The sequence below is a fragment of the Tenrec ecaudatus genome, chromosome 14, assembly GCF_050624435.1.
Source record: "Tenrec ecaudatus isolate mTenEca1 chromosome 14, mTenEca1.hap1, whole genome shotgun sequence".
NCBI classification, from domain to species: Eukaryota; Metazoa; Chordata; class Mammalia; order Afrosoricida; family Tenrecidae; genus Tenrec; species Tenrec ecaudatus.
The window spans coordinates 75,014,382-75,027,957 of record NC_134543.1 but is presented as its reverse complement, the minus strand read 5'-3'; the positions used below and the strand labels follow the sequence as shown (position 1 = coordinate 75,027,957).

Below are 13,576 nucleotides of genomic sequence, written 5' to 3'. Positions count from 1 at the left end.
GCACGGCAGCCTGAACTTGTTGAAGAGCCTTTTCTTGTTCTGGGCCCCACTCAAAAATGGAGGCTTTTTGTGTCACTTGATAAATAGGTCAAAGTAGAACACCCAAGTGAGGAATATGTTGCCTCGAAAATCCGAAGAGGCCCACTAGGCGTTGTGCCTCGTTTTTAGTCGTTGGGGGAGCTTAATGTAATAGCTTATCCTTCACTTTAGTAGGAATAGCTCGACATGCCCAACACCACTGGACTCCTAGAAATTTTACTGATGTGGAGGGTACCTGAATCTTTGTTGGGTTAATTTCCCAACCCCTTGTACGCAGATATTGTACCAATGTTGGGTCCAATCAGCATAATGTCATCAATATAATGGACCAGTGTGACATTTTGTGGAATAGACAGGTGGTCAAGGTCCCTTCGGACTAAATTATGGCACAGGGCAGAAGAGTTGATGTACCTCTGGGGGAGAGTTGTGAAAGTATATTGTTGCCCCTGCCAGGGGAAGGCAAACTGCTTCTGGTGGTCCTTTGAGACTGGTATGGAGAAGAAGGCATTAGCCAGATCAATAGCTGCATACCATGTACCAGGAGAAGTATTAATTTGCTCAAGCAATGTAATCACATCTGGGACACAAGGGCTCAATAGAAAGTAGATGTCTAGAAAGAAATGATAGCAACATATGTACAAATGTGCTTGACACAATTGTGTGGTTTGTTGTCAGAGTTATAAGAGCCCCAGTAAAATAATTTTTCAAAAAAAGGAAAGGCAGGCTGGGCTAGAGAAATTTCTAGATGGCCCATATACATATGGTAATAACACCAAGAAACAATATGAGATCACCAAAGCAGTAGAAAAGGGTTCCAAAAACTGAACCACCAGGCATTTCAAAATTTAGAGGGCCGGGAAATTAGTGGGGGCAGCAGTGTATAGGATGGAGCAACTTGAAGTATGGCAACTGTAGAAACCACGTAATTAACTGTGTCGAAAAGGAAAGAAGGATGAACGAGGAGAAGTACTGAGGATGAGACATGATTGCATGTGACAATGTAGAGATGATGAATGACTTTATCAAAGCAGTTTCCACAGTCTAGGGATAAAACACTAAAGAGGATGCCAGAGAGAAGGGAAGGAGCAATAACGGACAACCCTAAAGGAGTCCTGCTTTATAAAGCACGCATGGGAAGCAAGATGGTGTAGGCTGTTGAAGGCCCATTGTCAGCACGGTGGTTTTTAGTTTAAGGGAAATGGGAAGCCATATACAATTTTGAGCAAATACCATTTATACTCGTGTATAAGCCGGGTTTTTTCAACACATTTTTAATGCAGCTTTTGTGGTAAAATTAGGTGCATCAGCTGACATCGGGTCGGGTTTTACTCAAGTATATATGGTAATTTAAGCCTAGTGTACATTTTAAGAATGTCACTAACAGCCTTATAGAAAAGAGATTTTGAGGTCCCAAGGGAAGAAATGAGACCAGTTAAAAGACAGAAAGGGGTGATTGTTGGCAAAGGTGTGAAATCATGGTTTTTTAAAGGGAGATAATGTAACAGCTGTTTCCAGTGGGACCGACCAAGAGAAAAGGTAATGGTGCCAGAGAAAAGACTGTCTGTGGTAGGTGTGAGCAGCATAGACTAGGATTTCTCAACCTTGGCACTGCTGGCATTTGGGCCACCCCCTTTTTTGTTTCATAATTTGGGGCCTTACTTAGTTATATCTATTTATTTTTAGAGTTACCCTGGTTTAACAACATCCCTGGCTTCTGCCTTGTTGTTAGTTGCCATTAGATACTCCTTCCATATTCCAAAGTGATTTCAGATACTGCTACATACAGATGGAGGAGGCAAAAATGGAAGTGAGAACCAGTGGTGGGGGCTGTTAACACATTTTCAAATCAGGGGTGGTTTTAGAGAAGGCATGTAAAAGGTGTGGGATCAGAAGGAAGCCCCCCAGCCCCAAGCCCACTGAGACTGGGCTAAAGAATGCTATTTTCTGAGGTTGCCAGCCAATTGGAGTTGCGTTGGAGCACGAAAGTATAAGCAGTTTGAAGGCGAAACTGAAAATTGGAGACTTGCTGGTGATTGAGCATGAGATCTAAAGATTATGAAAGAAAAGTTCTCAGTCGTTGGGTAAGAATGAAAAAGGGATCCAAAAGTGTCTGGGGAATTAATGAGCTTATTAAAATAGTGTTGGTATAAGTTAGATTGAGTTGGTAAGACCTAGATGGCTAAATGAGAACCAACAGTTGAAGGTCTTAAAAAGAACCTAAACTTCAAGCATTGCCTCTTCATTCACACCAGAGGTGTAATAGAGACCAGTGGAGGCTCTCCAGAGCAGAGAGATCTAGGGGTTCTTTCTCGAACTTGAAGAGTTCCTGGGCTCCCTCTTGAATATGGGTGAGTAAATTGAAGAATATGATTCTTGCAGCTAGGGAAATGAAGCATATGCATAAGTAACCATGGTACATACACGTTGTCAGGATTTAAAATTGAGATATAGATCCCAGAGCAGCAACAAGGTTAAACAGACAGGTCTAGATAAGGTCTTTGATGAAGTTCTCAGTAATACAAAGTGCAATAAGAATAATGACAATGAATGTACAAATGTGCTTTACACAATTGATGTATGTATGGGTTGCAATAAGAATTGTATGAATCCCTAATAAAACGATTAAAAAAAAGAATAAGGACTATGAAATGAATTTTTAGAATAAACTTTTATATTCTTCCTTGCAGTCTTTGATAGAATCCTTTTTAAAATAGTAATTAATATAGTAGGGTGGAAGCAAATTATAGGATTTCCGTTTTTATTTTAATCTTTTTTTAGTTTAATCATTTTATTGGGGGCTTTTACAAGTCTTATCACAATCCATATATCCATCCATTGTGTCAAGCACATTTATTTGTACATTTGTTGCCCTCATCAGTCTCAAAACATTTTATTTCTACATGAGCCCTTGGTATCAGCTCTTCATTTTCCCCTCCCTCCCCGTACACCCCAATCTTCTATATTTCACAAAGTTAAAAGTTTATGAACAACCTTCTATCCTCCCACAATTCAGCAATTAAGTGTCTGTTGTTTACCAGGTGTAATGCTAACACCAGAGCTTGGAGTGTTAGATTCCCTGTTGTTGGACACTGGCACTATTATTTCTGCTATTTTTGTTGTTTGTTGCTCTTTTGAGCAATACACATCTCTAGCTACTCTCTTAGGGTGGATTCTCCGATTCCATATTATTCTTTAAGCAATCTTTTGTCAGAAGCATTCATATTTCAGTCTTACAAAATGAATGACTGACATATTTGCTTGTAATAAATTACACAATTCACATTGATGTAATCCTGTTAGTTAATTTTAATGCCACTTGTAGATGTGAACAATGAGATGTCATGAGCTATAACTGCCATGTTTTTGTTATTAAAAGCGGTGTTTTTGATATTTTGTCATAACTGGACAAATTTTTATACTCTTTTCTTCCACAAGATGGAGTAAATGTTCTAGATAGGAAATGTTGACTTGAAATTACAATTCACTTTTTATTTTGAATGTGTTTGCCCTAAAAATTTAGAACATGGATAATCATCTAATATACTTGACTGAAAATAGTTTATAGGTGTGTACTCGGATGCCTTGATTTTATTAATTTTCTTTTAAATAGTGATTTTGCACTTTAACTTTACAATTGTAACTATTTTTGAATTGGGAGTAAATTTTTAATTAATTTAGAAGAAAAAAGAGTTTATGAACTTCAGATTTCATCAATAATCTAGTATTAGTTGCTATGCTATTTTCTCCTTACATTCTCCTTGCTTTGGGAATATATAATGCTTATTTTATCTGTTTTTATAATAGGGTACCTTACAAAGGATTTCATTTTTCAATTTAATAATTTTACAAACACTCCAAATGAGATTTTTCTTCCCTTTGTCTTCTGTTGTACTCATTTACTTTAAAATTGATTCTTGTCATCATTGGTGAAAGTTAGTGGCACTGAGTCAACAATGCAAGCTACAGGTGGAATTTTTAATTTTATAGCCACTACATTAAGAAAGTAAAAAGGTTTAATTTTATTTTGATACTGTATATTACCAAGTATATTCAAAACATTAGCATTTCAACATGTAATTGAAAACATTCATTAAATATTTTCTTTTTATACTAGAACTCTTAGAAATCCAGTGTGTATTTTACACATACTGCTCCCTCCCAATCAAGATAGCCCTATTCCAGGTTCTCTTTTGACTCATGGTAACTACATTACAGTGCAGCTGTAAATCACTGCAAAAATGGCATGGTCGTGGTCATATCCAACCCCGATGTCCATGTTGCCACATGGTCGAGATCAGACATATGCCAACAGTCCATCCTTCTTTACCTATTTTGACATCAACCATTCCTCCCATACCACTCTACATGTATGCTGGGTTCTCTACGTCTTGGCAGCGACCTCACAGAAATCACATGTAATATAATTATATAGGGGGCTTATTAGGGGAGTTAACAGGTAGACACTAAGAATACCGTCATTGGTCCCTAGCAACAGCCAGCAGTGAAATCTCTCTCTGGTTCTCGGCTTTCTCAGTCACATGGCCCCTTGGCCTCTGCCTCAGTGGACCAGGAAACCCACCTGTCTCTGTCTCTGGTCTCAACTTGGCTTCTTTGCCGTAGTCTCTGGTGCCTCTGTTTTTGGCCTCTACTACTTCAGAAAGGGGCCTTAAATATGTTTTTCCAATAGGTTTGGGATTTCATTTTGTGTCCAAGCTGGCTCTTATACACTGGAGATTGGCTTTAATGGAGGCGTGGTTTTGTCTTTCAGCTGATCAGATTCCCAAGGAAATAAAGGGAGTGACTTGGTTCACACCCTCTACTTGGGTCTTGTCCATTAGAGTAGCAGAGAACTCCCTCCAAAATGAGATTGTAGCCATAGACAGAGTCTACAATCATAGTACATCACAAAGGGAATTATGGCTAAAAGGGCCATATTAATTTACATCCGAATCATTAAGGCCCAAATTATTTACTAGCTTTTCTAGAATCGGGAGAAATTGCTTGTAAAGGTTGCATTACCACATGAAGGTGGGTAGAAAATATTTTCATATTGCCAGCAATGTGTCTGTAGGGATTTTCAGTTATTTTAAATACTACAAAAATCTTAATACTGCAAGTGTGTGTGTGTGTGTGTGTGTGTGTGTGTGTGTGTGTGTGTTAAACCAAATGCAACCCTTTGCCTTGGAGTTGGTTCTGTCTCATAGCAACCAGCTAGAACAGAGTAGAATTGTTTCATAGGTTTCCAGACCTGTGATCTTTAGGAAAGCAGGTGGCTACATCTTTCTACCATGCTGGTCAGGTTCGAACTGCTCACCTTTCAGTGAGGGGTCAAGCACTTAACCACTACCTAGCCAACTCTCCTTTTTAGTATAGATCAATAGTGTAGAAACCAGTGGGCTTCAAAAAGTTTATGTAAAAGTTACATAATCTTTAAGTTTTTTTCCATGAACTATTTGAAGTCTCTCTGTATATTAGTATATATGCATATATGTGTGTACACACAGTATAAACCAGTTGCTTGAGTTGATTCCAACTCATGAACACTCTGTGTGTGTCGGGTAGAATTGTATTATGTAAGGCTTTCATTGACTTGAGTTTTTGGAAGAAATCGCCAGGACTTTTTTCCAAGGCACCTCTGGGTAGACTAAACCAGCAAGCATACAGTTACAGAGCAAAATGTGTTAACCATTTGTACTACCCAGGGACTCAACATGCTAGTGTAACATAATTGCACTGTGAAGAGTTTCTCTGTGTCGCTCGCAGATGGGTAAGTGCTGGACTACCACGTAAAAGGTTGGTCTATCAAACCCACCAACACGTGGTTGAAGGAAGATTTGGCAAACTGGTTCTGACAGTTCATAGCCTTGAATTTCTTCAACACAGTTGACTACAGCACAGAATGTTCTAATTCCCTGGTTGAAAATTGTCTTACCTCGTTTGTTTTGCCATCATGCAAACAACAGGCAATTGCTTGTTGCTATTATTTCTCAGAATTCTTAATACCTTTTATTCCATTATCATTTTGTTTTCTTTTAAATGTTTCATCAATATATTGGTAACAAATAATATCCACTCATTTGTAAAGTGGTAATTTTACTAGTAAGAAACTTTTATATATTGAATTAACTCTGTGATCATTGTGGAAATAGTTCTTTACCAATAATGCTAGTTAATAAAGCTTAACTATTTAAAGGTGTTTCCCTCTCTTTGTATCTTTTGTTTGATTAGATAACTTTTAAAGTCAAGACTTCTCAGTTGTAGCTACTAATATTTATGTAGATATATTAATATAAATATTGTTTAAAATGCTTTTGAACAATTGTGCTGTGTTACACAGAATGCAGTGAAGGTATGGGGATGGGTAAATAAGGTCAGCGATACACTTAGGATGACATGAGTTTCCAGAAAAGACATAAGAGTAGTAACAGTTTGAAATAGATAGTAATCTGCATTCACTTTTTTTTAAATCTTAACCACTTATTGCAACTGTCTCTAGTCCTTAAGTCTAATGATGCCTTTTATGGCTGTCCACACTGTGCTACCGTGACTACCGGGGACCTCATATGATAGAACCTGATTCTAGTATCCCTGTATCCAGTACAGAATTAGCATAATATTGACAAACAGTACCTCTAAAGTCAAACTGTTGTTAGATTCCCTGGAGACAATTTTTTATTCATTGTTTGAACCATCGTGACAGGAGAACATACCCATAGGATTGTCTTGGTTGTGGTCTTTTACCCAAAGAGCACCCAGTTGGCTTCTAACCAGCCATGTGATTGGTAGCAGAATGCTGAACCCTTATGCCACCAGACTCCTCCTAGTCTGTTGTAGTGGGTTTTCATTTTGGGTCTGCCATATTTCTGTTTTACCTTGGACAATTTACCTAATTCTGTACATCTCAGATTTGCATCTTTCAAAGGAGAAGTTTTACAACTACTTATATGTGATTTCCTGTTTTATGAACCTCATGTAAATACAACAGAGCTACCTCATTGCTTCCATATTTTATTTGACGGGCAGTAAACGTGTAACTTTCTCTACTATGGCCCATTAGATATTGACGGATTTTACATGTTTGCTTTTATTTTTTTAATCTAAGGAGCCCTGGTGGCTCACTGGTTTAAGCATTTCACTGCAAACTGAAAGGTCAGCAATTCAAATCCACCATCGGCTCCATAGGAGAAAGATGTGGAAATCTGTTTCCGTAGAGATTTGTACCCTTGGAAAGGCTTTGGGACACTTCTTACTGTGTCCTAAAGGGTTGCTAATAGTCAGAATTGTGTCAGTGGCAGTGGATACATTTTGTTTTTTATTTCTGTGAACAATGGAAAGCACTATAAGGGGTTTATTTCAGAAAGTTAGTATTTATCTCAGAATGTGTGTTTTATGGAAACAGTAAATTAGATCCTATATATTTGACTTGCTAGGACCTAGAAATTTAATTATTAATAAAAAACCTTAAGCAATATCTTAGGATTAAGATGATTGTATAATAGTCATGCTAGTTTATGTCTCGATGTGAATTATTTGGGGGGTGGGGCTCATTCTTTACTGATACGCATTTGTTTATACTCATGTTTTACCTCCAGCTCACTGTTCTTACAGTAAGAGTTGAGCCTTAAAACACTATTGAGAAACCCTTTGGTCTAATTCAGGAATGGGAAATATTTTATAGAATACGTTTTTTCTGTTTTTTATATATTTGTGAGGTGGGCTTTTATTTTTGGGGGGGCCAGTTTGGAGAAAGGGCACAACAAAATCCAGCTTTACATGAGTAAAATTAGTCCAAAGCAAAATAATTTAGCACCTACTGATCTGACTGGTTCCTAGAGTTAATGTGAAAGAGAATGCTATTATTATAGCCTAAATTGCTCCAAGAGTTGAAAAATTATATTTAAGAATAAATTTGTTACTAAAAGCAACCAAGTATCAAGAGGACTGGTCAAATAAATTAATACAGCTACCATTGGACAACCCTGCAGTCATAGTTGTCTATATATAAACGTAAAAATAGCTGAGGTAGATGTGTATGTACAGATAAAAAATAGCTCTTGAGTACACCACATGAGAAGAGTGAGATACAGAATATGTGTAATGCTAATCCCATTGTTTTCAATGAAATTTAAAATATACCCCCTCCTTTTTTTCTTTAACCTCCCCTCCAGTAAATTTAATCTTGGTATGCATAAATATTTTTCTAAGAACACACATGAACCTTAGCATGGCTTTTACTCTTGATAAATTGCTAAACATTTTAATCATGTTGCTTTACTGAAATTACACATGTAACTAATGAAAATACATAAACAATTTAAATTTGCATGTAACAAAACCGATGGAGAGCTTTTAAATTTCTTATTGTATTTTGCACTTGCAAATGATAGAAAAGTCAGGAAGGATCTTTCTTGAGCATTTTCCTTGTTGAAGAAATTTTTTGGCTCTTAAACTTAGAAAAGTTATTTAACAGAGATAACTTTGTCCTAGGATTTCCACTTAAACAGAGTTAATTTGGAAGAATCTTCAGGAATGGAAAATTCTCCAGCTGGTGCCAGGCCAAAGAGAAAAAATAAGAAATCTTACGACTTAACACCAGTTGATAAATTTTGGCAGAAACATAAAGGAAGGTAAGTAAGAAACCATCAGGATGTAAAAGATTCATCCCTTAAATATTAATACTTTTGTAATAAAAATATTATGATTTTTTTCAAGCCCCCTCAAGATTATGTTTTATTCCCACCGTGAGTGGAAGGTATAATTAAATTATAACTTGATAGTTCTATAGATATGTATCTTAATTGTTTAGTTCTTGATGTCTAGGTTTCTGTTGTTTTTTGTTTTTACAGAGACAATTTCCCTTTTCAATAAGAGTCTTCCTAATATTTGTTGCTATCTTTGCTACCCTCTACAGAAGCATTTCTGTCTTTAAGTAAACAGGTTTTTGTGATGGGGAAACATTGAGATGGGAGTTTTTCCTTCTTGATCTATGTCTTGTACAAGACTAATTTTTAGGTATATGTGATGAGAATAGTTAAGCCTTAAGTTACATTAGAAGTAATGGGTGAAAAATACATATTTCACCTGCAGCTATGTCCACTTAACATTTAGGGTACTTCTTGACTCAGTAACCACTAGTGAAAGAGAAGCAGAAAGCCTAGATATCCTGGGTATCATGAACAATTAAGTACTTGTTTGCTGCGAAAGGTTGGCAATTTTAATCTGCCTAGAGCAGTGGTTCTCTACTTTCCTAATGCCACAGCCCTTTAATATAGTTCCTCATATGTGGAAACCCCCCCAACCATAAAATTATTTTTGTTTCTACTTCATCACTGTAATTTTGCAACTCTTATGAATTGGGCGACCCTTGTGAAAGGGTCGTTGGACCCCCAGGTTGAGAACCACTGACCTGGAGGCTTCTTTGAACAAAGTCCCAGCAATACATCCATTGTGTCAAGCACATTTGTACATTTGTTGCCATCATCATTTTCCAGACATTTTCTACTTGAGCCCTTGGAATCAGCTTTTCATTTTTCTCCTCCCTCCCCCATCCTCTCTCCCTCATGAACCCCCGATTATTTATAAATTACTATTGTTTTTTCATGTCTTACACTGACCTATGTCTCCTTTCACCCACTTTTGTGTTGTCCATTCCCCTGGGAGGGGGTTATGAGTAGATCGTTGTGATTGGTTCCCCTTTTCTCCCCTACCTTCCTCTTACCCTCCTGGTATCCCTACCCTCAATATTGGTCCTGAGGGGTTTATCTGACCTGGATTCCCTTTATTTCCAGCTCTTTTCTGTACCTGTGTACATACTCTGGTCTAGCCCAATTTGTAAGGTAGAATTATGTTTTAAATATGCTATACTGCACCCTGAATGTCTTGTCTCTTCCTCGCGAACCTTCTGTAAGGGGAAGTTCAGTTGCCTAAAGATGGGCTTTGTGTATCTAGTCCACACTCACCCTCATTCACTATGATATGATTTTATGTTCTGGGTCTTTGATACCTGATCCTATCGGCACCCCATGCTCACACAGGATGATGTGCTTCTTCCATTTGGCTTTGTTTCTTCTCAACTAGATGGCCACTTATTTATCTTCAAGCCTTCTTTTAGATCATTTTATTGGGGGCTTATACAACTCATCACAATCCTGCATCCTTCCATTGTGTCAAGCACATTTGTACATTTGTTGCCCTCGTCATTCTCAAAACATTTTCTTTTTTTTTTTTACAAAACATTTTCTTTATATTTGAGCCCTTGGTATCAGTTTCTCATTTTCCACTCCCTCCCTCCCTCCTGAACCCTTGATAATTTATAAATTATTATTTTGTCATGTCTTACACTGTCAGATGACTGTTGTCCGTCCCCCAGGGAGGGGGTTATATGTAGATGCTTGTGATCGGTTTCCCCTTTCTACCTCACTTTCTCCTTACCCTCCTGGTATTGCTACTCTCATTATTGTTCCTGAGGGGTTTATCTGTCCTGGATTCTATGTTCCAGTTCTTATCTCTACCACTGTTCATCCTCTGGTCTCGCCAAATTTGTAAGGTAGAATTGGGATTATGATAGTCGCAGGGAGGAAGCATTAAAGAACTAGAGGAAAGTTGTATGTTTCATAAGTGCTATACTGTACCCTGACTGGTTCATCTCCTCCCCACAAACGTTCTGTAAGGGGATGTCCAGTTGCATACAGATTGGCTTTGGGTCTCCACTCCACACTCCTCATTCACAATGATATAATTTTTTGTTCTTTGATGCTTCATACTTGATCCTATCGATACCTCATGATTACACAGGCTGGTGTACTTCTTCCATGTAGGTTTTGTTGCTTCTCAGCTAGATGGCTGCTTGTTTATCTTCAATCCTTTAAGACCCCCGGATGCTATATCTTTGGATAGCTGGTCACTGTCAGCTTTCTTCACCACATTTGCTTATGCACTACCTTTGTCTTCAGCAATCTTCCCGGGAAGGTGAGCATCATGGAATGCCAGATTATTAAAACAAAGTGTTCTTGTGTTGAGGGAGTACTTGAGTAGAGGCCCTGTGTCCATATGTAAATAGATTTCCCTATCATCATACATAAATATGTTTACATATGTAAATGCCTGTTTTTAGACCTCTATAACTGCCCTTTTCCTCCTAGTTCTTCCCGTTATTTCCTTTTACTTTCCTTTTTCCTTTTGTCCCATTATCATGTCCAACCTTTATTTTGGGTTTCAGTAATTCCTCTGATTTACATTGCCCTTGATCAAGCCCTAACAGGCCTCCTACACCCTCCTCGCCATCGGTTTTAGATCACCACTGTTCTCTTGTTGCTGGGTTTGTTAACACCCACTTCCTTTCCCTTGCCTCCTCCTCTCCTCTGTCCCCCCAGAACCATCAGTCCTGTTGTTTTCTCCTCCGGATTGTTTATCCTGCCTATCTTAACTAGATAGACATGCAGAGACAGTAATCACAAAAACAAGACAGCAAAACAAAGCTACAAAGGAAAACAAAACAACAACAAAAAAGCCAATGACCAAAAAAAAGCCTACAAATACTGCCAGGTCTGTTTGTTGACCTTTCGGAGTGTTTTCTGGTTGTTCTGATGGGGTGCCATGCTTGGCCCCAAAGTCTATTTTTGGTACTCCCCAGGAACTTCATTGCTGTGCTTCCCTTGCTGTTCTGTTGACGCCCTTAGTGTTTTGCCTGGGTGTGGTGGGATCAGATCAGGCACAATTCCCATACTGTGTCTCCATTGTTGTCCTTCGAAGCACTATGGGTCAGTGAGGGATGTCATGTCTCTTGGTGGGGCCGGCCCTATGGTCCTCTCTGTGCATTGGCTGCTGTGGGCAGAAATATTGTCCTCGGGGGTTGGTGGGCCAGGATGTGCTCCACTCTCTTTGCCTCCCCCTTTGTTTGTTCCCATGTGCTCTGATCAAGATGGGTCCTTCTCCCTGAGCTGTAGCTTCAGTGCTGTCCTCTGAAGTGAGTTCTTCTGGGGGGAGGACAATTTCTTTCTCTTGAGCCCTTGGTATCAGCTCCTCTTTTTATCCCCCTCTCCCCCACCCTATAGATGATAAATTATTATTTTCATATCACACCAACTACTGTCTCCCTTCTTCCATGGTTTCCTTTGTTCTTCACCCTGGAGGGGTGTGTGTGGTTGTGTGTAGATCATTATGATCGGTTCCCCCTTCCCCTCCCACCCTTCTCCCTTCCCTTCTGGTATTGCTCTTCCCATTCCTGCTCCTGGCCTACGTGTGTCTTGACTCTTATTTCTTATCCACATCTGTGTACATGCTCCAGTCTAGGAACACATAATCATAAGTATGGAGAATATCTTAGTTAATTTTAAAGTTGATATTCTCTAAGAAAGATTAAGGGAAACTCTATTTAAACATATATGTTTTGGATGTTTTCTTTAGACCCTATGATTTAGGAATAATCTAAGAGGTCAGATCAATAATAAGAATTTTAGTTTTTAATTCATAGAAAGAGATAGACCTTATAATCTGAAGATTATACTGTAATACTACATAAATAATATCTGTACAAGGCCAATCCCTAAAATGCAAAGATAATTTACATCCTAGCCATGGTGGTCTCAATAATTCACTAGGAAGACTCACAAAATTCACAGCGCTACCTATATTTAAAAGTTACATGTATTATGACCAGAAAAGAGATGCATCAGGCAAGAAATGAGAGAAAATCATGAGACTTCCTTGTCTTCAGGGATGTGCCATGATGTTTTCACCACACCCAAGATGTTCAAAAAGGAAGTTCCAAAATCCAGAATCCCCTAGTTTTTGGGACTTCAATAATGTACATCACTCAGGCCTTACTGCATAGTTATGATCAGTCTTAAACAATGAATGCGCATAGCAGTTTTATGTCCCCTCCCCTTCTTAAAGGTCTCCAGGTGTGATGCTCATGTAGCTTCTTTGTCCCCAGGGTGTTTTAGAAAGGGGAAAAGTGCCTTAATTGCTTGAGCTGTTTTCAGAAACCCAATATCAAAACCCAAATCTAGTTCTTTGTCCTGGAAATAGTAATGTGGGCACAAAGATGCGAAGATACCATAGTGACCTAAACCCCCCTGAACTAGTTTTCTCATCAATAAAATGGAAGAATGATCATTTTAACTACTAATTTTAGAAACTTGTTATAACGATTAAGTGTGTTAATGAATATTAAATAACTTCCCCAAAGTCACCCAGCTTTCATTGGCAATGTTGGGAATGAAACACAGTTCTAAGAGATACCAGAGCCCTTTTTTTTTTAATTAATAAATCTTTTTATTGGGGCTCATACATACATCAGTTGAGCAAAGCACCCTTATACATTCGTTGCCCTCGTCATTCTCAAAATTCGCCTTCCACTTGGGTTCCTGGAATCAGCTCGGTTTCCTTTTTTCCCCTCCCCATCCCTCCCCATTCCCCCATTCCCCCTGGTCCCTTAATAGCTTATAAATAATTACTTTATCTTATCTTACACTGCCCGGCGTCTCCCCTCACCCACCCTCCCATTGCCCATCTCCCAGAGAGGAGGTTACACAGA

General features: G+C 38.5%; 1 protein-coding gene across 3 annotated transcripts in view; it reads left to right on the top strand.

Annotated features, from left to right (window-relative positions):
- SCFD1 (sec1 family domain containing 1) overlaps window positions 1-13,576 on the top strand; it is a 103,878-nt gene that overhangs the window by 37,732 nt on the left and 52,570 nt on the right. For all 3 annotated transcript variants that reach the window (XM_075530485.1, XM_075530484.1, XM_075530486.1), the window contains one exon: window positions 8,527-8,666. In XM_075530485.1, coding sequence (XP_075386600.1) covers window positions 8,527-8,666 — 140 coding nt within the window. The remainder of the gene's footprint in view (window positions 1-8,526; window positions 8,667-13,576) is intronic.